Source organism: Passer domesticus, chromosome 11 (assembly GCF_036417665.1).
Source record: "Passer domesticus isolate bPasDom1 chromosome 11, bPasDom1.hap1, whole genome shotgun sequence".
In the NCBI taxonomy this organism is placed as follows: domain Eukaryota; kingdom Metazoa; phylum Chordata; class Aves; order Passeriformes; family Passeridae; genus Passer; species Passer domesticus.
In genome coordinates, this window is record NC_087484.1 from 18,740,862 (window position 1) to 18,768,305 (window position 27,444).

The 27,444-nt window shown below is 42.8% G+C and overlaps 1 protein-coding gene across 11 annotated transcripts in view; it reads right to left on the bottom strand.

Moving 5' to 3' along the window:
* Positions 1-27,444, bottom strand: part of DGKD (diacylglycerol kinase delta) — a 59,758-nt gene that overhangs the window by 29,354 nt on the left and 2,960 nt on the right. For 4 of the 11 annotated variants that reach the window (XR_010346376.1, XM_064386068.1, XM_064386065.1 and 1 more), the window contains exons 2-3: positions 13,286-13,396; positions 12,514-12,594 (exon numbers count right to left, since the gene is read on the bottom strand). The exons of 1 other annotated variant lie outside the window; for it this stretch is intronic. Coding sequence is in view for 6 of the 10 variants with exons in the window: in XM_064386065.1 (XP_064242135.1) it covers positions 12,514-12,594; positions 13,286-13,396 (192 nt within the window). In the remaining 4 variants the exon portion in view is untranslated. Of the gene's footprint in view, positions 1-4,821; positions 4,943-7,917; positions 7,965-8,363; positions 8,610-12,513; positions 12,595-13,285; positions 13,397-16,321; positions 16,344-26,953; positions 27,016-27,444 lie in introns of those variants that run through there. 6 more of the 11 variants (XM_064386067.1, XM_064386066.1, XM_064386072.1 and 3 more) reach the window with 6 other exon arrangements.

Genomic DNA, 27,444 nt, shown 5'->3' on the forward strand with positions numbered 1-27,444 from the left:
ACACCATCTTACCCAGAGGCATGACCAATACCTAGAAACCAGTGCTACAGACACATTAAGTAGGCAACGAAAGGAACTAAATCCCTTTGTAAAGAAAGGACTGGCCATTCATATTAGAAACACAGTTCTAGCATTTGAAACATTCTATCTTGGACAAAATGACCAGATCTGTATCAACTGTAAGCACACAAAAGTAAATATTTATACTATTTTAAAAATAAAACTTTGAAGAAATCCTTCTCTCTTCCCTCACTTTCCTTTAAACATTTCCAGCTTTGAAAAATTTATTTCCAAAGAAGGTAATCACAGGAATGTTTCTTCTTCCTTGGGAAAGCAGGAAAGTGTATAGTTAAATGTATTTCCATCAAAAACTCAGCTATGTAAGAATAGCTGCCCTAGAGAAACTTTTTCCAGAGCATGAAACACTGATGCATAAATCAGTGTGAAGCTAGATAAGAACAAGGGGCATGTCTGACTCCTGCTAAGAAGAAGCAGTTTTTTCTTTGGAAGTAAAACCAAGGTAAACTAATTTGTTCAGACACCACTGAGCCTCACTTTCTTCCTGGTAATAAGGCCAAGAACATCTATAGTTGCATATATACAACAGTAGCACATATAAAGTCCAAACATCCCAGGATGAAGCATCCAAGGAACCTTCATGGCCATAAAACCAGCCAAATTCTGTAAGGAACCACCAGTTCATTGAGTCACTGGCATGCTCTGGAGCACTGGGGAGGAACAGCTTCAGAACACTCCTACTCAGTGCTGCCCCTTTTCCTATTTTTCTGCCTTTTTGGGGAGACAGAAGGAAAATGCAAAGTATGGCATAGTTTTTAATCACACTGGAAGACTAGAAATTTAAATCACTGACATAAAATACAGAAATATAGACATTCCTTTGATAAGAATTAATTTCTGAGGCTACTGACTTTCTGGATAATTGGATAGAACATCCAATAAAGAAAGCAACTAATTCCTTCTTAAGTCACCTACTGCATCATCTTAAAAATCTCCACGTTCAGTGTTAGACAACCCTCTGTTCAAAGAACAAAGGCAAACTTTATAAGACAAGAGGACAAATAAAGAGATCAAAAGATTTTCATACATGAATCATCCAGATAAAGAGTCACAGAATTAAAAAAAAGAGTCTATTGTGTAACTACAAACTGCAAATAAAAATGTAACTGCAGGATAAACATATGAAGAGCATTCCCCATTAGTCAGTTCAAAAGCAACATTTGCACTGGGATTTATTGGTATCACCAGAGATGGGAAATAAAAGAATAAACCTCTTTAAAAAGCTCACTCTTAAGGAGGACAAACTGGGACAACTCAGACTTCACTATGAAGGACAGACAAGATTTTAATATAACTAGTGCAGCAATTATTTGGGGAAATGAAGAAACCATCCAAACCTGTTTTCCTGATTAATATGCAGCAGTATTAGAGTTAAATATCTTAACGAGGATAATCAGGAACCCAGAAACGTGTTAATAGTCCCGTTCCTTTGCAGAGCAGTTCAGCAGCTCTGCCGTTCACACAGCCCACACCCACCCCCCAGCCCAGCCCGGGTACCTGGTGAGCATCACCCCTCCTGCCTGCCCTGCAGCACGGCAGCTGCCACTGCTTCCTGCACAGGGCAGCACGTGGGCCACTGCACTCGGCTGAGCAACAGGAGCTCTCACTCACACTCCTCCTGCCACTGTTCCACCCCTCTCCTTGAAACAGCTACTTCAGCTCCAGACATTTCTCTGCTGAAGGATACTGACAGAGGGGCAAGGCTGTTACACACACTGCAATGATCAATTCAATATCTCTCACAAAAATAAAATCATTCTTGTCATCTCAAAAGAAGCCACACCAATCCTCCCCCTAGAAAGCTGTCCTTTCCCAGGAGTGCAGGGAGCTCACTCTCAGCTGCAGCTGCAATGAGACACCACTCTGGAACACAAGGCTTGGTCATCCCTGTTGGTGAACATGGCTTCAAACGAGCATGGTCCAGCTATTTTTTTGTGTTCCGGCTACAGCTTTTGACTAACATCCTGGAACAGTATATTCCACAGGATGACGACGCGCTAGGTGAAGTACCATTTCCTTTTATTTGTTCTAAATTTACAAAGCAGTAATGTCATCCAGTGACCTCTTGTTCTCATAAACGGAGAGCATGAAAACAACAATCTGATTGCTTCAGAGTTAGGATGAGGGCTGCCTTAATAGGAGTTAAAAAAAAAAAACAACAACAAAAAGTCTTCAGATTTATTTTTAATCTCAGATTTTTGGCCTGTTTCGGGACTGGCAGAACTCAGCATTCCTGTCCCAAAACAGCTCAGAACTGTATCTAGATATGAGCAATTCTGCAAATTCAAAGTGCTTGTTCTGCCTAAAAAGTAAATATTAAAAACTTATTTGATGCTAAGTGCTACTGAACTTCTGGGTATGATTTTTTAGATTTCACTCATTAGTAGAAACTGGGTGCCCAGCGCTCACTACATGGTGATACAATTGACATCTAATCCTGACCAGAAAAAACAGCTCCACAGTTGTAGGGGAGAAAAGGCTGCCAATCCCTCTAATCGCTCCTGGAGAGCCACAAAAACACAAGGGACTGGCAGAAAGGGTTAAAAACATTTCAAATAAAGATAAAGGTTAATTATGAACTTCTCACTGCAAGTGAAATACATTTTGCAGAAATGGGGGTGATAGTCAGGTCCCCAGCAAATAGTTATGTGCCCTCCATCAGTCATCTCAATTCTATTAGAGAAATTCCCAATTTTCAAGCTTTCCCACTCTAAATCTTAAAAAACCCAAATCTGAAAATAACCACGCCTTCATTGGCTGTCTCGTGCAAACACAGACACTTTTAACACTGAAAGTTTAGCTTTATCTCCTCTCTCTCTCACACGTGGCCCATTCCCTCTTACCAGCTGCTAACCCCCACCTCTCATGTTGACCCACACTCCTCTGTCCAAAACTAACACCAGTTTACTGACATTTCAAATCCAGCCAGCTAACAAACAACAGAGCCAACCAAAGAAAATTCCTCATTTCATGTTCTAAAAATGGACTAATGTCCCTGGATGTCCTTCCCTGATGAACAGCTGTGGATAATCAGATTTGAAAGGCAGTCCAAAAAAGACTCCTATATTAGACCAAATTTTAAACAGAAATCTGATATACTTCACCCTTTGTTTTACTGAGCAACCTTCCCCTCCTCAACAGCTGGAGCATAAACTTCATCCTCTTGTCTTGCTGCCACCCAAGACAACTTTATCATCTCTGGTCATGTAGGGCATTTTCTGTCTGCCCAGAAACTTCTCAGCAATAAAGTGACAATGTAGCCAAGCATGCCCTGGGACTGTTTGTTATCAGAGTACATCTGGTGAGCTCAGTGACCACAAAAGATGGCAAAGCAAGTTAAGACCACACTGGCCCAATCACAGAGCTGACAGAAGAAATGCTGCGGGGGGAGATGGGGTGGGGGGACATTGAACTTTGCTAAATATAATTTTCCTGATGTGTACATTTCTCAGAATGGCCAAATGTGGGGGTATGAGAACACCTGCTCATTCTGACTGCTTCCTTTTACTCATATCCTGCTCCAGCACAGACTTACATTCAAATGTGCTAGCCATAAATCCCCCTAAGAGATCCTCTATTACTCCAAACAGTTGATGACTCGAGTACAGACAACAGGAATTTCTGGAGCTCTAGAGACCTAAAAACTAGAAAAAATAAAAAAAAAGCTGCAAAACCTTCAGTTTGATCACATATGACAAAGGTAAGGAAACCATCCCCCACCTGTAGCTAACTGCTACGTCTGCTCTGCATGGGGGAGAATGATCTTGGCATCCTGAGAGCCCAAGATTCAGGAAGGAAAACTGGGTGAGACCATAATGAGGATACAGACTTTTTTCCACTTCAGCTCCTGTTTCAGCGATAGCAGTCTGGAATACAGTAAAACACTTCACACCTGTATTCATCAGCAAGGGTCACAAACCAGCAAATCCACTGTGTTTCAAACACAATTACTGAACCCACACAGGCAAAATGGATTAAGTGTGGATTAGCAAGTGCTACTCCCTCAGCAAATGCACAAAAAATAAGACTGTGAAAAAGGGAGAAGAAAACACAAATTTGAGATTCAAACCAGCCTGTCTTAATTATGTCTATTTCTGAAACAATCTGGAGCTCAGCATAAGGCCAGCAAAGCCTTAGGCAGTGAGTCAGTATGACTTTAGTAGATCTCTACAGTTTGGAAGAGAGCAATAATATGAGTATCAAAGACTCATGAGGGTACAAGCCTTGCCTTCTTCCACAGCCCTATTCTATTTTGCAATTCAGCTTTCACCCAGTTTTGCCAACAAATCCAATCCCATTAACTCACTGCAGAGGTCAGTTAGAGCTCTCTAAAACTGCACCAATCTCCCTCCTCAAAACCTGGATGGTATGGGAAAGAAAGAGTAGCTTTTTATATAACACTTGAGAAATACACCAGGTTTGTGGGTTTTTTAATAATGCAAGATCTTAATTTCCTGGTAAAATGACCATCTTTCACCTATGGAAACTCTCATTTCCACCAAATAAAACAAGTCATTACTGGCCATATAGCTGTGCCAAATTCCTTTTCCTTTTTTTTAAAACAGCAGTAACAAGATTTTCCTCAAAGCCCTAAGTTCCCAAATCTCTGTTCACAATACACTGGCTATTTTACCTTTGTTTACAATCTACAAAATCCAGGACAGCTCATTTCTATAGGAAAGCAGGTCCAGCAAGTGTTGTGGTTCTCCTTAGGACCATTTTTACATTATTAGGTTCACATACCTTGCAATCTGTCCCTCCTGAGCCAGGGCAGCAGTGCATCTTCTCTGAGCATTAGCACTGGCACTTATTGCACTGTGCTGTGCTACAGGTCAAGTTCAACTCGTGCTGACCCTCCATCTGGGATTTCTCTCAGTCCCTATCCTCCCCCATGCTGCAGCGGGAAACTAGACCAGTCACAGCGTTATCCCTGGGAAAATTATCATCTCTCATACCAGGGTCACATTCCTACAGGCTTCTGGAAACTGTTCCTAAACAAGGCACATTCCTGTTCTTGGCAATCGGTAAGAGGAGCACAGACAAGAAGAGGACTTTAAGACTTTAACAACAACTTAACAGATGTCAAAAGCTAGAGCATGCTACTGTTAGCAGGTGAGAAAAGCAACTATCCTTGTAGTTCAGGCCTGTTAATCCCCAGAGATCTCCAAGGATGGAGCAGTACCCAATGAGAGTGGCTCGAGTGGCTGTACCAAGTTCCAAAGAATCCTAGCACAGCTCCATTACCCACACACCTTCCAACGTCATGCAGCAGATGCACACACACCCCTTTACCCGTTTTCCTCCAAAGCACACAGTCCTGCCAGAAAGAGTTCCTAAACAAACAGAACCACTCTGTTCAGAAAGGGCAGCCCATTTAGGAAGGTAAAGAATATTTCAGAGAAAGATTCCTAGTCACTCAAACTGAAGTAAACCCATGAAGAACAGAGGGGCAGGACTGTTCCCCAGTGGCAGAGCTGCTGTCTCAGTGGGCTCACACATGGCAAGGCTGGCACCCAACGAATCACAGCACTGGGCAATAGAAGATCCTACCAGTTGTAGGAAAATGACCTATTACTGAGAGTTTATTGCTAGTAGCAGCTCCTCACAGCCCCATAACTTCAGCAGTGTTGAATGAAAGCTGGTAGCTAGCACAAAAGGAAATTAATAGCTTTCAACAGCTTGATGAACCCAGGAGCTTTTCACACTGGGCCCCCAGACTAAGACAGGTCCTGTTCATGCACCATCACAAGGACCAGAAATAGGGAGGCAACATTTCTGCAAGCAATGCTAGCAAGCCTCTCTCTACAAAAAAGGAGCCTTTTCCTTCCAGAGCAGCTTCTATGTAAAGCTGAACATGTTCTCAAATGACTGCACATTGTTGTGCCTTTGTGCCCTCACCTGGCAGGGGAGAAGCAGCTGAAATCTGCAGTCTTGCTCAGGAAGGTAGGTGAAACCGCAATGCAGCGTGACAGTTACACAGAGCAAAGAGATTATCAAACAAAGGCTTCCAGTGTTCAGGCACAAGGGCAGACATTATTTCAAAGCTGTAAACTTCCCTCTACAAAAGGAAAAGCTCTTCACAGTCTCCTTCACTTTTCAGCTCTGTGTCTATCCTATCCCACAGTAAAATAGTTAAAGCTCAGTCTGATGAATTCTTACAGTAGTTTCATCTCTGTCAAAAACTCCTGCATATTTTTGAGTCACTCTGTAATGTACAGTAGCAATCGCCAGATCTCTCCACCCATAGCAACTTCTTCCAGACTCTCTAACTCTTCTTCCATGTTTATCTTCTTTTTGGTAGTTTTTCTCCAGATTTTTCCCTCTTTTGTGACACCAGACTAATAACCAGCTCCCACAGGAGGCTGGATTAAGAGTCCCAAAAATCCTTGACATGAAAGGATTTTAAATGACTATTTTCACTGACTAACAGTGACTCAGAATGGTCTGTTTACCAAAGGGCCTTTTCTCAAGGAGAAAAAATTGAAGTCTGGATTACAAACTACTAAAATAGCAAAGTATTTTGAAACTGCAGCGGTTTTGACAGGAAATGGGGACTGAACTGCACTTAATGAAGGAAGGTGGAAAACCAGCAGAGCAATTCTAGACACGGCAATACACGGCTCTGCTCATCTTTTCACTTGCTTATAAAGGAAATTCTGACAGCTGCCAATATAAACAGAGTACAAGCACTAGCAAAGAGTGTACAATTCCTGAATGTCTACATACATGGGTGTGGAAAAGACAACAACCCCCAGCAAAAACTGAATTTCCAGCGTGTGCTCCAATTTTGCCCAATTTAGAGACAAGAGTTTAAAAACAAGGAAAAAAGAACCATCCTCTTCAGAAGTCCCTCTTTTCTAATCTTCCCCTATTCCAAACATTAACAGGGCAATCCATGACCGTGTGAGAATGCAGGATACTTGGGACTGGCCTGTGTCAACACGCCTCCAGACGAATCAGTCTTTTTGCCCAGCTGATGCCTTCTCTCTGGGTCCCTTTACCCCCCGAGCTGAGGAAGCAGGGGAGGAAAATCCTTTCTTTTGCTAGGAAGCCCAGTGACTCCCTGAAGCATATGTTCAACTCCATTTTCTTCAGAGGGCTGAAGCCACACTGGGCAGCTTTGGGAATCTGTGCAAGTGTCAAACCATGCAGATTTTCCTGATCTCTATCAGCTGAAGCTTGAAGTCCAACTATGACTTCCTGCAAACAGCTTGCAACAAAAGTTCTTATATTTTTTCTCTTCATAAAATAAGTGACATGCTCTTTTTCAAAGCCTGTATTTCAAATCAACACAACCAACCTCTGATCTGAGATTCTCTTGTTCCAACAGTGCCTTACAGGCACACAGCTCCTGTGCTAGGCAAGAGCAGCAAACTTCCTGTAGATTCAGCAGCTCTGTTTTCCTTCAAAACACAACTCTCCAGAGAAGATTTCACTGCCTTCTCTACTGAAAATAATATATTTCAATTTAAAAGCACCTACATAAATAATTCAACTTGACACAAAATCACAAACAGGCATAGGCACTTTCACTTCACTGTGAATGAACTGCAAACATCAACAACATACTCTCCCCATCAGGAAGGACTGTCAGCACTTTGATTCTTTACCCAAGCTCAAACACTTGCCCTCTGTTTATAGGAAAAGTTACTAACTCAGGAATGAAAATCCATGCTATTTCTCCACACCATCAGTAAGCCCTGGGACAATACAGCAAAAATACACACTCTGGAGGAGGTCAGTAAAGTAAAACTTCACAAGACAGAAACCACCAACTTTGCTGCTGAATAGAGTCAGTACTAAGTAACAAGGTTATAATATGAAAAAATTGTAGCACACCTCAGGCTTCCATACAGCTGGAGAATGATATCCATACTCCTTCTCAGAGATGATTGCACTCTCCCATTCAGGGGCACCAGCAACTCCCTGTTCCTCAGCCTACCAGAACCACTGTCGCCTCCAGTCATGCAAGTGCTCTGTAAGAGAGGTATTACTCTAACCTGAACACTTCCTCTCTCCGGGGACATTGGTCAGGGTGAATCATCAGTTAATAAATAGTATTTCTTAACTGGGTGCAGCATTTCTAACAGCACCACAGGCTCATTTCCCTTTACTCCTCTTCTAGAGAATACATCTACATGAATCCACTCAGAAGAGAACACCTGAACAGTAAGAGCTTGTAGTAAACGTACGCCAAAGAACCTGAGCTTCTGATATCTGTTATGCTGGCACAGGTGCCACGTTTCCCAGCGCTCAATCCAGCAAACTCACACTCCTGCTCTTACCTTTCACGTTCAATCTTCCTCTACACTAGTGTCCAGAGCAGCCTACTCCCTCAGAGAAAAACCTGAACAGATTGCTTGACATGCAAGGATTAGTCTCGTCTGTGGTCAGTCTCTCTGAGCTACGTACCACTTGCCACAAGCTGATTAGCTGCCTGCTTAAGGAGGAGCTGGGATAAGTTTCCTTCTGACGGCAATGAAGTGGAGAGGCAGGCGCTGACTGTAATAATATGCTGTTTCCTGTCTGCGGCTGAGCTGAGAGGTACTTCCCAACAAAAAAGGGCTTACAGGAGCTCAGGAGCTCAAGCTCCACCTCTTCCAGTGAAGAGACATTTACTATGGAGGAGGGGTCACTAGCATGGCTCCTGGCACTCAAAAACATGCTCTGAACCAGCTTGCATTTCACCAAAGCATCGGAAAGAAGAAACCAAACTACACAGAATTCCCTCTCCACACAGAGGATATTTCTCCTACAGGATGTCAAAGCTCTGAATCAGATGGGATAAGAAGTAAATGCTCTAATTCATGTTATGTGAATGAGGGTGAAAGTCCACACCACCATTTGGTAGCAATAACTGGAAAACATTTACCAAACCACCATGTGAGACTCATATTGGAACACAGAATATGTACCTGGGAAGATATGATGTCCTTTCCAGGCCCTCTCCTGATGATGACAGGCATTTTTGCCTAGTATTAAAGAATACATATCTTATCTCTATACAAATCCTCCACAAAGCAAGAAAGAGTCAATGAACTGATAAGGAATCACTTCTTTAACTGTACCAACTACACTGCAGGCAGCAGGCTTAACTCAGTTGGCACCTTCTAGAAAAGGGCAGATTTTCAGCCCACACACCAGTATGAGGAGGAAGAATCTGTTCACCACACAAACGTTTACAAAACTGGGCCAAGGGAGACAATCCAAAGTCTTTTCAAAGACTTTTGAGGGGACAGCTCTGGTGTCAAAGTGTTCACCAGAGCAGCAGGCAAGAGAGTTTGGTGTCCCCCAAACCATGCAGGTGTCAGAGAACAGGCAAGATGGATGGCTCAGGTCCATGACATGGGTAAAGCAGATAATTTTGAGACAGAGATCAGTAAAACCTAGGCTTACCAGCATCATCTTGAGAAAACACTACTTCAGATTAAAGCATGGAACTCATCCTCCTTGCTCTCTTTGAAAGAAAGGGTCCTGAACTACCAGAACAACACACTTATCATTGCCTTGTGCCACAGCAGACCTTCTCTAAGGCCCTGTGCAAGACAGCAACCCTAGAAAAAGGCACTGGGGAGAGATCTATGCACCATGAACCAAGGGATCATACATGGAAAGTACTTGTCACAGCCCAGACACTTCAGAAGAATTTACCTTGTAGACAGCTAACACTCAAGGACACATCAAGAGATGGCAGAGATGTGACAGAACCAGCAAATACCACACCCAGAGGCCTAATGAGAGAAGAGAGCTCTGGCATGAGGCTACTATAAGATTTATTCCCAGAGGCTTCTTATTAAACACCTCTGCAGCCACACTGCCTGACCTGAAGGAACAAAGCTAAACATAAAGCTTTTCATTACACATCAGGGAATGGAGCAGTACAACACTGTAAACTCAACAATGCCCCATGTCATGTGCTCCCAGCCCATTCTGTAGTCAGCTATCCATTAACACTGAGTAGCAGTCCTGAAAACTGTCCCCATTGCAAACAGGATACACTTACTGAGGAAATCTATGCAAGATCAACCAAGTAAACCACAGTGGAATTTATTACACACTTTTTTCAAAAGGAAGAGGTTCGTGTCTTAAAACTCACTTTTCTTGCTCTCCTTCCTGCTGAGAGCAAACAAATTACCTGTCAGTCATGTCCTATGTATAAGGTTTACTGGCAGCTGTTTTTTAACCTTACTCCTCTCTCCATGCAGCACAACTTTTGCTGACTTTATGCTCTGGTTTTCTCCTCTCATGAGGCTGCCTCCCCATGCTCCTCAATGCACTTTCAACAGTTGCTCTTCTGACTGGTCAGCCCTTATTACCTCTTTGTTTTGGATAAACATTGGTCCTCCAAGTGGTTTATCTGATGTTTTTGTTGCTTGTCTTTATATCAGGAACTTAGGGGTGTCATTCAGGCAGCCTGACCTACAAAACCTATACATCAGGCAGCACAGACAGGACAGAGGTTGAGTTTTCTCAGAAAGAAACCATTATTTTATAAATCCACAAGTACCAGTCTCCACTGAAGAAAACTGAAAACCAAAAAGAAAACCAGAACATCTAAAACTCTGATTACAACACCAAATGCTACATATTTTTAGTTAAGGAGAAAAACCTCAGATCGCATAACACACTGATTTGAAACAGAAAAAAAAAATGCATCAAAGAACTCTGAATTTTAGAAAGGAAGACACAGAGGGGAAGCAGAGTGGTCTCAAAAAGAACCTACAGAGAACTGCAAGACTGCAAGGAATCCAAAGCACTGACAGCAATGATGTAACAAAGCAAACCACAGCAAGACTAGGCCACCTTCTGATTTCCTAAGTGGTTTGAAACTTCAAGGTAAATGAGTCAAGCACCTCCACAAGCCACGATAGAAAGAGCAGATAGAAATAAGGAGGAAACATGCTTTTCTTGAATTTACCTAAGCACCATGATACACTGCTCAGCTGGAGACAGTGTAAACTCTACCTGCTTGAATTTCAAGGTAGCCCTTTATCTTTTATCAGCTATGGAAGGCAGGGAATGGAAGAGTCTGATACCAGAGTCTTGGAAATAACTCTTCATTGTTTGACTGGGATGGGGCAATGTGAGAGAGCAAATACACTACTCCCTTCTGTCCCTAACACAGTCTTCCTGATGCATATTAGATCTCTCCCAACTACAACAGTAAGCAGCACAGTAACAGGACACTTACCTGAAAAATCAGTCTTTATTTATATTTGAGAAAACCAAAGCAAGATCCAGGATAAAATGCTTTATTAACAGGTAGATAACACCACAGTCTTGAAAACATATTCCCCACTCAAATCACTGCATAAACCTTCTCTCTGTACTGTCACATTGACACCTGATATCAATATTTACTTACCATACCCAGATGTGCCTCCTACCTGTCCAACTATGATGTAGAAAGTGTTTTCAAGCTTTGGGAAGGTGTTGGGGTTTTATCTGGACACAGGCACTGCAAAGCTAAAACCTACAGCTACACATCAGAAATGCCACTGGCAGATGTTCAAAGAAGCAGATCACTCCTGCTGCAGCACGAGGCACACTGCTCAGTGTTGGTCGCCATCTGCAGGACCAAGAGGGATTCCTCCCTCCACCTGGATTGCTCCCCCTTCACCTTGCCTTAGAGCAACATTTCCTTTCCCCAGGCTCTCCTTCTCCTCTGCACCAACTCCCTCAGCAGCTGTGTGGAGGTTTGCTGCTGTTCACCAGCTCGACACTCACCCTGCAGGGCTGATGTGAAGGGCTTTTTTTCTGCATAAAAGGTGCTCCCCCAAACTGGAGCTTGCAGAACACTTGCACCTTAGAAATACAATCATTTTTCCTCCTAGTTCCTGAGTCTGGAGAAAATGAAGGAAGGACACCACCGAACTTCCAGACTGCAACTACTTAGCAGACATTCCACATCTGACGAGTATCCTGAACCAATCCCACAGTTATTTCTGTGCTATTTCTTTCTGTTCCTCCTTTTGCTTTCCCACTATATATAGCAGGCATATGTAAACACACACACAGACACACACAAATAAAGTCAGGCAAAGAAGTTTACATACTTTAATGCCTATGGGAAAAACTAAATTCCTTCAGCAAGATCTCCAGCATAAACATGAACATCACCTCTAACTCCCTCAGCAGAACAGATTGTTCAGTCCCACTGTGCAAACAGGTTCTATCAAACCCTCTTAGCTTACAGGGAAGAAAATCCCTGAATGCCAAGTCTTAGCACAATACATAGTAACCTAAGGTATTTCCCTGAGGTAATTTCCCATGTGCACAAATATGAGTTATCATACTGTAAAGAAAAGTAAGTTTATTATTTATTTTTCATTAAAGATGCTGTGAAGATTGTTCAGGTGTTTTTCAATGCTGCAAAAGAGATGGAATGTGGGGAAAAGATGGAAGAAGAACAGAAAATAATGCAGGAAGTCCTACCGTGAAGCTGTTGTTGACATTCTTTGTGCTGGATTCTGCCACACTGGCATCTGTCAAATCCACCTCATCAAAAATAATGGACTGTAAAGAAAAAAATCAAAATCTCAATAAATTATTGAATCCAGTGTATAAGCAGCAGACTCAAAGGGAGTCTGCCTAGCATGCTCCATATCACAGCCTTTTATGATTTGAAGGAAAGACACAGCACCGACAACATCAAGGACCTGGAAGTCTAATTCCATGCACTGGAGATCACTCTGGCCTGTCTTCAGACAGTGAACAAAATGACTTTATTTTTATTAAAGGATTATTTAAAAATAACACCAAATAACTGTAGGTTTTGTTCTTTTGAAAGGAGACAGACTTTCCTGTGAAAGTTTTATATCTAGTTGACTATCAGCATACTAGATCAGAGGCATAGCAGCACTGATTTAATAAATTCTAGCCTTGCTTGTCTACTGCACTTTCTCTTTTCATTTGTATTCTCTTCCGTCTATTGATTTAGAGTCCATTCCCTACTAACATGCACCAAAGGGAGAAAAAATGCAGAAAAATCATTATCACAGGTCCACATGATGCTTCACTTCAAAACCAAGGATTTCCAAGTGTAAGGCAAAACACAAAGATCTTCTAGTAGCTACAAAGCCTGAAGACCAGTGCCTAAAGAGCTCTTTTCTCTGCTGAGGGCTGCCTCCCCACTGACACCCATCTGCCTCCAAATCCCCTCTACTGACTTCCTTCCTCGGCCTCACAGGTATTGTCAGGACCTTACCTTAGCAGTTTTTGCATAGTAGAGAGTTCGTCCTCGCAGCTTAAAGTATCGTCTCTTCCAGCGCTGGAAGGAGCTGGTCTGTTTCATTAGCATCCCCTCTTTTATGACAGTCTACAAAAGCATCAGAGGAGAGCAGTGAAGCACAGGTTTTACTGACAGGCATGTTTTCTGCTTCCCCAGCACACACCCGTAGGGGAACAACTGGAGTTGGAGACCAATAACCTCAGTGCCCTCTGCTGGAAGCGTTTCACAGATTCATTCAGCAACACTGAGCAGCCTTCACAAGATAAAACTCTCATGAACAAACAACCCACACTGCGGTGAGGTTTTACCCTTGTCTCCAGTGCTATCACGATACCAAAGAAGATAAATAACTTAAACTGAATGAGCATTTCAAATCTAACAGTGATTTGGGGAGTGTAACAGTTAAACTCACCGAGGTCGGATTTCAGTCACAGCTAATTGCACCTTCATTTAATTGGCATCTGATTACCAGCACAAACACACCCAGGACAGCTGTCTCTACCTCCAGCGGTGCATTGCGAACCAGCATCTACCTGGCACAGAGGTGGCAAGCGGCAAGCCCAGGGGGTGAAGAGTGAAACCAGAGCAAAGAAGGAGCTATATCCAACATCAGCGTTTGGTATTCTTCAGATAGTCTTGGCCCTGCTTCGGTGCTCTCTGGCCAGCTGCCATTTCCCAGGGCTGCAGTGCCAAAACTGTCTGTGCACGCTGACTTCTTCTCTTTAACTGCTTTATAACTAGACTGACATACCAGCATACACAGGCTCATATGCTCGTTCATACACTGTGCATATGTGGGGGTATGGATTTAATCCACATGTATTTCATTCAGGTTTGAATACCAACAGCTACATGAAAATAATCCCAAAAACTGCAGCTCAGAAAGACAAAAGGCAAAAAAGTCACGGCTGAACGTCCAACCCCAAGTTCCTGATTGTAAATACTGCCTAGGAGCTACAAGCAGTGCTATGTCATGCCTTGGTACCACAAGAAACCTCCTTCTCCCCCCAAAAGAGTTGCAGAACCTACTTCCTTCTGAGAGAGCCCAATACAATAAACACCCAGTTAAAACACAGGACACAAATGGTCTGACAATCTTGTAAGACAGGTTAATCTGTATCTTGGTGCCAGGAAAATGACATAGCTTTAACATACCAGAGGTCTCAGTGGAATTCAGGTTTGTAACAGTCAGGTTCGCTGATAAGTATCAATTCACAAACAGCACCAAATGGAAACTACCAGGCTACTACAGCACACAAAATAAATACTCTTACTGATCCACAGGGTTTAGTTCATTTTAGAACTCCTTTCCAGGGCATTAAACTTGCTTTTTAAATGCTATATATATTTCTAATGTGTGCCTTTAGTTTTTGGAACAGCTGCAGATTTTGATACATTCCACATACACTGGCTCTTGCCAAGCTCAAAGCTTCCTCAGAAACCACTTTGAAAAAAATGCTGACTGCAAGGAGAAACATCCATCTGACAATATAAGCTTCTCTTTTGCTAGACTGAGCTATCCTCAAACTGGCCTGAGAGATCACAGGGTCTGGACCACCATGGTGAAGCCTCTACTCACAAATCAGCTGGGAAAAAGCAGGCTCCACATTCCACCAGATCCTAAAGAGAGCTGTCAGATATAGAAACCACTACAATCTTCCTCCACTGTGCTGGGGAATAGACAAGGGGGAGAGCTCCCCTGTCTCCTGGAAGAACAGCATCTACCATGGATGCTGGACCCTGGCCAGCTCCAAGGTTACCAAACCCCAAGCCTCAATGCTTCCCAGTGGTCTGTTTCACAAAGCCACCTGCACAGTGGAAGAACCTGCCAGTGCCCAGGCAAACACCAATTTAGTGTTCCTGAAGCAGGCACATCAGGAATTGCCAAACTCCACAGAACTTCCAGTAGGATGAAAAGAAAAAACAAAACCACACAAGTGAGGATTAAGCTCCTGTAAAAAATGGCAGCTTCCCACACCAGCTCCCCACAGCTCTGAGGCACTCGTTTTCACAGGACACAGCAGCAGGAATACACTCTACAAACCCATAAAGCATCTAGGACTGGCTTCAGGGTCCAGAAGTTGAACAGGCCATAGCAAAACCTAGAAACAAAATGTTAAACCACCTTTGAGCTGGTGTTATGCAAATAATCCAAAATTCAGATATTATCTTAGCTGAAGCTTCAGCATAAGAGAAAACGGAGTGCAAAGACTGACCAAACAGCATCCATTGCTGAACCAACCCTGCAGGCAAGGCCAGAGCTGAAGGCACTCATCTGGAGCCCAGAAAGATGCATTCATGCTCCTACTCTGCCATGGACTTTTTATGAGCTCCCAATAAAGCAATTTTCACTCTGTGTGTCTCCATCCCCCATCTGTCAAGTAGAACAAACAGCACGCGCCAAGTCTGTGGAAACCTGCTAAAATATATATTTCTCTCACAAGTGATTTTAAACTCCAGCACCTGAGTATCAAAGAGAAATGTAAAGTACCAGCATCCAAATCACAACACTAAAGAAATCACACATTTCTGCAGCTCATTTTTTTACAAGGAAGAAAATGGGAAAGTGGCAGGAGATTTTCCAGCTTAAGACAGAAACATGGAGTGACGTTTGCATTCCCTGGAAAAAAACCACATATAAATAAAAACTGAGACCAAGAAAGCAGCTACTGAATTCTGCAAAGCCCTGAACCAAAATCAGAGAAGAACTAAAAATCCTGGGGAAGACGCCTTGGATGAAAAGCCTCAAGACATCAAGTCAGCCAGGAGGCTGACCAAAAAAACAGCAACTTGCAAGAGGATATTTCAGATCTCTGTTGCCATGCTTATTTACAGCTCTGGTTAAACTGGGGTCAGCCAGAGCCCTCATGCACCCCAGGCTCAGGCAGCACCACTTTAGCCAAACTCTTGCCCAACCCACCAGCACAGTAACTCTCAGCAAAACAATGCCTCTGCTCTCCCTCAGCTCCCACAGCTCCCGCCTGCTCCCTCACCTCAGTTGGGCTCACTCACCTCTGCACAAGATGTGCATTCCTCCATTCCTCTTTTAAACCCTATTTTTTTTCTTTTTTTTTTACCAAAATGCAACACTTGCAGAGGTCACCTTGTCCTGCTCTAAGCGGCAGTTCCTGTCATTGCCGGGCTCTATCTATAGAAAACCTCCCAGCTACCCAGCTCAGACATGAAAGGCCAGAGAGGAGAGCTCCTTCTGCTCACAGCAAACACGCCTCTGCTTCAGTGCTGCCCATCTCTGCACGAGAGCAGCCGGGCTATTTATAGGCACTCGGTTCAGCACTGTTCAGTGGGTTTGGGCGGAAAGGGCCAGAGATAAGATCAAGATGACTTTATAAAATGATGTAGACATCGCTGCCTTTCTCTTCCTCTATTTTGACTTAACAGCCAAAGGACTTGTTACTTGCAGAGGAATGCAGCTGCAGAAAATGAACAGGGGAAAGGACCTGACTGCAAAGTGACACAAGTGGAGTAAAAGGGGGGAGGTGAACAGCTACTTCTGCTCCCCAGCCTCTCTGCAGATTTTTAATTGAAGATCTACTCTGATCAGATTACTGGGCATGTAATTCATCAAGATAAAAGTGAAATTGCTTCTCCCATAATGAAAATAGAGTGTTAAATCTATTTTTAGTATCATATATTGGATCCTATGGGAAAAGCTACTGCCCTGAAACACTATGAGGATGTGCATATAATTATGTGCATCCTATCCAGGATAAATACTAAAACTGTTTGCAGTGGAAGTATGCAGACTGTTTTCTATCCAGCTCAGTCCCTTTCCAGTGTGGTGTCCCGTAGCATGGCATTCCATGGGCAGATAACACTACAAAAAAAATGAATTATCATCTCAGATCAAGTGTAAAATGATGCAATACTGATTTCAACACTGACCCCTTTTATCATATTGCAAGTCAGTGTAAAAACAGTTACTGAAGGAACTGACAATTTAAAACAACACTGCACATAGCAGAGTGTCTTAGGAAATGTGAAATGAACAAGATTAGATAACTGAAAGGCAAGGCCTAGGAAATTTCTAACATTTTAGTATTTATCTTTGGCCTTGAAGAACAGCAACTTCCTGCAAAAAAAAATTCAGTTTATGGCAAGCAATACACAACCCTCCCCCCAGCTCATCCCCTTTCAAAGCCTGACATTTAGGAAGAGCAATAATATGTTCTCAGATTTCTCCTGTCAAAATGGGTGCAGGGTGCAGGTCGAATCCTGAACTGACAAAAGAAAAGTTTTGCCACTGACCTCAACAGGGATGGTTTCAAACAGCTCAGGGGACTTTAAAAAAGAACTTAAAAGAAAGAGAGCCTTGTGCTTCACTATTTCCCCTTCCGGCCTTGTAAGAACAAGAAGCCAAAAGATTAACAGGAGCTGTTCAGAAAACCAACAAGACACAGTCGTGTTTTTGGCAGCACCATTCATCTGAGGTGTCTCTGCACCCAGTAACCCATGTCAGGTGCTCAGGGACAGCCTACGCAGATTAAGTGCTTTCTATACTGAAAACATGAGTGATTCTACTAAAAGTTAAGAAGGATCACATCAAATTTCAGCTACTTGCAGATTACATCCCTTGCTCTCCTGCACACAGTAGTGCTCACCAAGTGAAACACAGCAGCAGACAATCCCTTCCCGAAGCTTAAACCTATTGCCCCATTTGGAAGTAGGGCTCTTGATAAAACTGATTTCCAAATCTGGAAAACAAGCCCTATTAGCCGGACTGAGGGTGACTATCAAGTGTGTCCAGCTGTCAGGCTGGCAAGTGTCCCTCGGCACAGGGAGGCTCCAAACCATGTTTGATAGAGACAGAGGAAGAACAATGCAACTTATTTCACTGCTGAGATCATAACATATTCTTAGGGGCAATTACTCAGTGGAGCATATCAAAAACAAGAATTATGCTTCACTGACACATCTTTCCAGTGCAGAAAAAGAACTATGTACAAGGTAACAGCACAAAGCTATCTAAATAGCAACTGAAGAATCCCAAACCCAAAATCCCCAGCACGTGGATTTCTCTGTTTATCATGTATCTTCAGAATGTGACAACTTTTAAGACACACACTTTTTGTATTTGTATGCACCACAAAACACTGATGCCAAACAACAAATAATTGACTAAACAAAGCACCAAATGCAGAGAGGAGAAAACAAAATGCAAAAGTATATACGGAACTGGGCTATCTTTATAGACGCTTACGAAGCAATTTTACAGACAGCTGAACCCCAGGGAGCAAACAACCACATCTAGTCACTGATTTTGAGTAAGCCGTGGCAAAAACTACAGGAGTAGGTCTGCAGGCACTTAAACATGGCCATGCCATGCTAGGGCAGGTACAAATCTGAGTGTTGTACCTTGTGGTTTTAGTAGATGGTGTCATAAAAGCCCTCGGTGGTCATAAACTTGAAACAAATTAATATTTAGAAGTCAAATAAAACACAGTAAATCCAACAAAGAAACTACAGGAATAAATCTAACCAATCCCATAGAATAAGACATGAAATGTCAAAAGGCTAGGGGTAAACAAGCTAATCTGAGAGCAACATCCTTCCACCAGACAGTGGTCACACTCTGGAAATGAACTCTAGGAAGCTTGGAGGGAGGGAAACCTGGATCAGTAAAGCAATTCTAACAATGGGACACACAGAGAGCTATACAGATCTATAGGGGAGCATGAGGTAATTACAGGTTTGCATAGTCTTGTTTGGAAATTCTACATTACATGGACTTTGCTCTTGAAAAAGTGAAAATTGCATTCAGATTTCTTGCACTGGTATCAAAAGAGCAAGATACTATGAGAACTCACTGCAAAAAAAGAGGAGAAAAAGAAAAAAAAAAAAAAACAGAGCTGGAATCAAATGTCAAAATAGAAGCTGAGGCAGTGAGTCAGAGGCCCACTCACAGAAGCTGAGCACTACAACTGAGGAAGGGGGTTAGTACAGACCTTTGTACAGCCACATGGGAAAGCCAAAGAAAACTCTTGTAACAACCATCCTTCCAATTCTCCTCTGTTGTAACCTCCAGCCCTGCTGAATGAGCTGGACTCGGCACATCCAGTGAGAGACAGAGGCAAGCACAGCCAACAGCTCTCCTACAGCCTCCCTGCAACTCCTGAGACAGCAGAATCCAGAGCAGAGCACAGCAACCTATCCAGGGAGTAGCTGAGATGTCACTGAAACAGGCAATGCAACTTATTCCCCAGATCCACAGTAAAAAACAGGAGTTGGTATCAAATAAATACTGAATAGGCTATAAATTGCCTTGGCACAGATAAATGGTCAAACATTTCATTCTTCATTAGTTAATGTTGCAGGCAATAAACAAAGAACAGGTCTTTAAACCAGCTTCTTTCAATACCAGGTTCAGCTGCTACTATTATGAATGACTCTCCTAAAAGGGATGCACAGTCACACACCTAAAGTGAACAAATACAAATGAAAAACAATTTGAGAGCACACAAAAATGTATATGGGGAAGGAAATACAACATACAATGAATCAACACACAGCTCCTTGGTAAAACGAGCTCTGTCAGAGAGCTCCAAGAAAAGTACTAAAACAGATGAATATTCTGGTCAGCTGCTTAGAAGGGAGAATGAAAAACACACCAGTGCACTGATACAGGATGAGTTAGGAGCTGGACAACTCCTGGCACACTAAGTGCTTAAGCCTCAGGATGCTTTCCATGGGCTCCCGGCATCCTTCCCAAGCACATTTATCACAAGAGGGAAACTGAGCACAAAATGCCAGTCAAATACAGCAAAGATGGAAGACAGGGGCTCAAATCCATCCACAAAGATAACTAAAGTCAAAAAGGCAACAGTTTAATAGCTACCTGAATATTTTGGAATGGAATACATTTCTATGGTTGTACTAATTAAATGTGAACTTCATTCATTTAAGGACTAACATGAAAAGTTTGACTGTTATTTTTTCTACCATCTAAAATTATATATACATGACTACATCCCTTCCTTGGGCATTTCCCCCATACACAAAAAAGTCAAATCACACTACCTGCTGTAAAACCTTCTGAGACATGCCTGTCACAAGCTATGCACCAGCACCACAGAATCCCCTGTCTGAACTCAGAAGCAGGTGGCTCTTCTGCTGAGGCACAGCAATGGAACTTCATTTGGAATCACAGCTTGTACACAGAACCCTCTAATGCTGCAGCCTATACCCCCACAGCTTAAGTCACAAGCTCTTATTCATTCAGAGAGACAAGTTACTCCCAAAACCCATGTGTCTAAGCCCCCCATCCATTTCACCAGTCAGCAGAAGGAGGCAGGCACTCACCATAGTGGGCTGTCAGGGCCATCTGACATGCAAGTACCAGGCTGGGGAGTGAGACCAGCACAACAGCGAATGTATGGGAAAGCACCTGCAGAATGCAGCTGTGGATCTCATCCTCACACTCATAACCACCCATCCTTCCCACAGCGCTCAACGTCACGGAGACCTTGGCTGTGTAGGAAGGAAAAGTCAGCAGAGAGTCCCAGTAAGAGAACTTCAGGATACGGGAAAGTGAAAGTTATACCTTGACAAAGAAAACTGAATTCTTTGCCCTTGTGAAGAGGAGGCTGAAAGAAAGACAGCCTCCTCCCACTGTGTCTGGATTCCCATCACCTCTGCTACTGAATTCTGCAAGGAGCCTTGTCAGGGACTGGTAGATGCAGAGCCAAATCCTCATCCTTGTACTCTAACTGGTATTCAAATAGGTTAAGAGCAGAAAGCAGCTTTTGGCCTTTGGCCATTTAATTAATACTTAGGTATCTTAGAATTTATTTTTATCTCATCTGTAACAACTGTCATAATCAGATTTTCCATATTTATGTATTAAACAACCTATGCTTTTAAGTTTTTTTTTCCTCATCTATTTAACATAGTTTTTAAAGGATACTGCAAAGTTTTAATTTGTTTTTCCATTTCCCCTGTTTTAATGTCCTGCAAATACCTCTGACCATGCCAAAGACTTCTTGATCAGCACCAGCAACAACAAAAAAGATGAGACAGCCCTGGGAACAGGACAGAAGGGGCTGGTGCGAGTTCCCAGAATACTGATTTTTAATAAAACCTCAATGATAGATCTACACATTCCAGGAGTGCTCTGCCCTGCCACAGCTGAGAGCAGCTCCAAGAGCAGGCAGCTCACCTTCCCTGGTTTATCAGATGCATTTCTGTCAGTCAAAGACCACTGAAGGTGGCTGTCCCACAGGGATGTCACCTGGAGCTGGCACCACCTGTCTCAGTTCCCAGGGCTGGGGATGCCCTGGGTGATTTCTTGCACTTGATACAATAAGTATGTATCCACATTTTCCCTACAGGACACTGTGGGTGGTATCACCTTTCCTCACTGGAAAATTACATGGATAAATTTACTAAAGCTTGCAAATCTCAAGTGCAATGTGCTCGATACAAGCATTATGTGATTAAGAGGGCATTTCCTTTCTCAAAAATGGCAAACCACAACATCAGAACAGTGATCAGATGTAAAACTTTTCAACTCAGCAATGAAACTGTGAGGAAACAAAAAGTTCTATAAAACCAAATGAAGTAATCCTGTAATAATCAATTGCCTAATTGAAGTGGTAATGTTGCAGCCATCAAGCCAACCCTTTCCTCTCTGGATGTGAGGAGGGCAGGCAGCTTTAGACCTCTTCCTCCTCTGTGTAAGTGCTCTCATGTCCAGGTGTGATCCAGGGCCTGCAGACTGCAAGCTCCATGCCCTGTGGAAGCACTGCACTGCTGCTGTACAGGTGCAGCACTGCTGCATTACTCTCTGAGGTGTTTTATATAAAATGTGTGAGGAGGAACCACAAACCATGGGAGCTGCTGCAGAACGGTGCTGCTGCCTCAGCTGTCCTGCCTGAAGCTCAACCACCCCTGGATGACTATCCCACGGGGCTGCAGTACCAACAGAAGCATCTTAATATAAATTCTTAGTGAAACAAGAAGCAATAACCAATTAGTGAAGAAAAGGCAGGGAACAAACTGCTTCAGTGGAGAGTTAATAACATATCCTTTAAATAATGGTTGGTGCATTTGAGATCTTGAAAAAACATGTTCCAAGAGGAGCACATGTTCACTCGGGACAGTAGTCTGCTGTGAAATTTCCAATGATGCTGTGCCAATATCCAGGGTAAACCTTAAGCTTTCCAGGAATAAGGAAAAACTTTCTATATTTCATTTGTGCTTTCTCTTACATGTGCAGGTATAGCTGTATCAGAAAGAATCAAATTGGATTTGTAATTAAAGAAGGTAAAGTTGTGCAGTGTCTCACATGGTATACTGGATTTCCTAATCAGGTAATCTGAAGATAGACATTTCAGAGTTTTCATCTATAATCCTGTACTCCTCCAAAGTAAAAACTCAGTATTTTTTCTGTAACGAGGGTTTTGGGTAAGGGAAAATACTCTAAATATTTTAATTAAGTTTCATTTAAAAAAATCAAGCAATCAAACCAGAACATTCAATACCTATGGGTTTTTGGGTTTTTTTCTCTAATTTTATTAGAGAGAATAACTAGAAGCCTGGAAACATTTTAGTGATGTGGTCTAAGTAAATCCATGCTCTCAAAACATGCAAAAGTTTAATGTTAGCTCTTCAGTTCTTGGAACCTGATCTATAGTTAGAAGGAATGAGAAACGCTTCAAGTGCGTGTGGTTTTGTGCTTTGTTTTGTTGTGCGGTGGAGTTTTTTAGTTTGGGTTTGTTGGCTTTTGTTGTTTTTTTTTAACAAGGAAGTAACAGCTGCTGCTTTCATACAACATCCAAAACTCTCCAGCAGCAAGGCAAACTTACAGTACACCACTGGAAACTTGCTGGGAGGCTTCCCAAACTGTGTCAAAACAGATGAGTCTGAAGTGCACATGAAACAGAATGTATATTAAAGGACTAAAATCCTACCTGTATCTTGGTGCTCAGAGAAGAAACTACTATGTTCACGAATCCAAGAAAACTCATGTCCTTAAACCTGTGCTCAAGATGCTCAGTTTCAGTTCAATCACAAAAACTTCTTTTCAACAGTTCTCACACTCTTTAGGTGAAGAGTTCCCAGTTTCTACCCGGATTAAAGTATAAGCCACTACAATTTATGACACATGAAGATCCTAAAATGTCCTCTTTCAGACAGCCTTTTAGAAGGCAGCAAAACAAAACATACAGATATTTTAATAAGTTTTAGTGGAAGATGCCACAGACAGAACATGAATTAAGTAATGAATTCCTTAGGAAGGAAAATTCCTTCCTCATTTCTTGCTTATTTCTTTTACAATATTGCTTTACTGAAATGCTTTGCTTCTTATCATAATGCTTCTTTCAATACTTGGATTTCAAACTAATAAACTTCTCATTTTCCTCACTCTAATCTCAGGAAACCTTAAAACATTTACCCTCCAGAAATAAAAATACCACTTCTTTACCCATAAAATGGACATTTTATCTAACAGGCAATACAAGAAGAAACAAAATGAGCTTTCTTCAGTTCCCCATGCTGCCCACCATATGTCTGAGGACTCAGTGTAGCAAGCTCTGGAAGCTTGCACAAAAACCAGGAGAAACATTGTGCTTCACCCTGTTTTTCTGCCTTTATCCTGCAGAGCGGCTCCAAGACCTCAAGGCTACCAGTCAGAAAGAGAATCACAACTTCCCATAGCACAAGAAACATCACCTATATCTGGTACACAGCACAGAGAAGGGAAACGTGCTAGTTCAGATACTGAACAGCCTGTCCACTGCAGCATAAAGCTCAACACCAGTTCATCTGTACTGCTTCTCTGAATATAAATTAACTTGACATATCTGCTACCAGAGCTCCACAGCTTCCCAGAAAGTCTGGAGAGTGGCTCGCTCTGTTTGCAACTCCGGTGAAATATACACTGCAAACTTGTCTTAAAAAGTTCAAGGCAATGATAAGTGCTTACAAAACTGAAAATATTACAGAGAAATTGCCTGTGAAAGTAAACAGAACTTAGACTAAACTAGTCTAAACAAGAAGTTCTCCTGATGCCACCCAAGGACGCTGCTGAAATCCTGTCTGGTAAACAAACCGGGAGCTCAACATACCAAAGCTGGCAGGCTGGAAATCCCACAGAACTGATGAATGAAATGGGAAGATGGCCTGTTCATCCACCCTCAGCTTTCTGAGGGTTGTAATGTGAGGCTAGAAATGAAAGGTCAAGTTCAAAGGAAGAAGCACATTTCACTGTCAGAGCTCATAAAAGGTTCTGTGCTCCTTGGTTTCACACCCTCAATGCCCAGGACCACTTTGGACGTTCCTGTGCCTCCGTCCATGCTGAGTGACAAGGAGATGACATTACCACTTCAGCTGGTTCCAGCTGAGGTCTCAGCACTGCTTAGGAGGGGCGAGCAAGGTCCTGCTGTTGCCTCTCCCCACACACATCCTCTTTCTCTTAGTTAATTTCATCTCTCTCCTAATTCCTATCCATTCCAAAATACATAATCTTAGCTGACCAACAGTTTCTGCAGTGGCACCAACACCAGCCTGAGACCAGAGAGGAGCTAAAAGCAGTGCACTCTGAGGCCGTATGCTGGTACAAGTCTGTCAGGTCTCTCTGCCAGGTGGCTGATCAAGCACACAATTCAGCCTCTGCTTCTCAGCCAGACGAGACAAGACCACTCACATGACCTGCTATACCTGATCATGTGAGGCTTTACTCCTTCTCCATAATAATAATAATTAAAAGACTGCTAAACATGCTTCCCTCATATCTTCTTCTCTGCCTCAAAAATTCTTTCTAGCTAAAAGCAAGTAAGTATGTTAGAACACAGTACTTCACTTCCCAAACACTGAGCCTTCCACTCCTCCTTCCCCTGCCCACTGCCTCACAAGGGACAGGTTTTTTAGCTGAAGAGATGTTACCTGTGATTTGCCTTTAGACCCTGCACATCAACACCTCAGTCCTTAAACATCCAAATGATTCCACTTGCCCCAATACTATCACACCAAGCTGCTTCAGTCAAACACAGTTGGACAATTGGGGGGCTTTGAGACAAATTCACTGAAGTTTTATGGTCTTGCAAGCAAGCAAGCAGCTTTACTTTACAGCATTTCTTAGGAAAACAGATAGCAGGGCAAGAGGAAGGAAAACGTACCTTCAAAGTGATTGCAACTGTGACAAACCAGTAAATTCTGAGGAATTCCATGGGCACAATAGATTTTGCACTCAAGCTGTGATAACAGTAAGCTGCCGTGGTGATTTAGCTGTACTTAGAGGCATGGTCTTAAGCTAACTGCAGCAAAAGATGTGGTCAGAAGAGATTTATGTCCTCAGGCCATAGTAAAAGTCTGCCTGCATCTTTTACTGTCACTGACAGACCTGTCCAACAGCTTCTACAGCTTACAGTAGTCAGCACTCTATCATTCAACAGACAAATTCAGAATTAGGTCTGCCTTTACAAAGGAAGCAAGCTCCTCAATGTCTCATCAAAACCATGATTACTCACAAAGTTGCCTTTGCTTCTTGCCCTGAGGGCAAGGAAAGAGTATACACACGCAGCAGCACGCAGAAAAGACAATGACAAACCAAAATGGCATCAACGAGCAACAGAACAAATCAATCCTGAATACCAAAATACCTGGGCTTACTTGGAAAATTTGACACTATTTAGTCAAAGGTTTTTGGCAGGTTAACACACAGAAGGCTTAATAGCTGTGAACAATATCTGTTTATAATCCTTGTTCTTAATATGCTTATGTTTGCGTATACAAGTGGCTGTTTTTTGTCTTTTTCCAGCCATGCTGACACAAGAAGTGCTGTAAAACAAGGAAAATTATTAAATAGGAACAGGAGGAGGTGTTCTGTTATAGCCAAACAAAAATACATCCCAATGCACCTTTCACCTTAGCATCTCTAACATCTTGCTATAAGCAAGAGTTCCTATTCTAGCACTGGAAAAGTCTTTGTGTCCCATCACAAGCCACCATGGAGACAGACTAGCACCCTTCCTTTTCCCATGAAACTCCTGCCACGGTGTTAAAAAATCCCAAGGTTCATCCAATCTCCAGCGAGCAAAATTCTTATTATTCAGCACTCTGAATACAGGAAAATATCTCAAAAGGTTGTTTTTTTTTTCACAGCAGAATAACAGACTAGCTTAAATCACCTGGTGCTACAGCACGGCTAAGATCAGCTTGACACAGAACATCAACAGGTTTAGAGGGCTCCAGGGTCTCCAGGTGTTGTCAAAAGAACCATCTCACAGCCCAGCCCCGCAGTGCCTCAGCCCAAGAAGCCAAGGGCAGTGCCAGCAGCACCTCACAGATGGAGAAGCAGCCCCGTCATGCTCCTCATGTACCAGTGCACTTTGTCACAGGGGTGTCACAACTGGGACCAACGCAGCCAAACGATGCACAACAGAACAATGGCAGGTCCTGTGCTTGAAAGCAGGGCAAACCAGCCAGCATGAAAAAGTGCCCTTTGAACAATGCTGCAGACACTGCACCATGCAGAGACATTTACTCTCCTTTGCTGAGTGCAAGAGAAGCAACACTGAGCTGCAGCACCAGTGCTGAGCGAGCTTTGGCATCCCCACAGCTGCACCATGCTTGTCCATGCTGCAGAGACACGGTGAGCACAAGGCAGGTGATGACAGAGTAACTAACCTGGTATTTCTAAGCAGAAACACATGACACAACAGTCCAAGAGTTACACTGGAGCTTAGTGGCTACAAAGAAAAATCATGCTGCTATAATAAAAGGAGTACAGAAAAGGGAAACTCCCTATGCATGGTTCCCAGTCTAAAGTTGAAGAAAACCTTCACATCTTTTACAGTAACAATACAGAAGAACCATGGTTTTGGTTGTGGCTGCAGAATGTTGTTACTGCCCATAAAAATGGTGTTATTGCTCCAGGAGGAGCCACAGAGGGATAAAATACGACTGGACCAAGAGAACCTGGGTGGAAAGGACTGCTACCTTACCTGGAGGGCAAAGCAGGACAGCCAAAGCTGGGAACAAAGACTAACCAGCTGTAAGATCGCTGCTTTACCAGACAGAAAGCTAAATATTTGACTTACAGAAAGGTAAAACAGCACAGTGCAATGTGGATGCACAAAAAGGATGGGAAGATGCTGAGGGAGGCACCACTTAGTGAC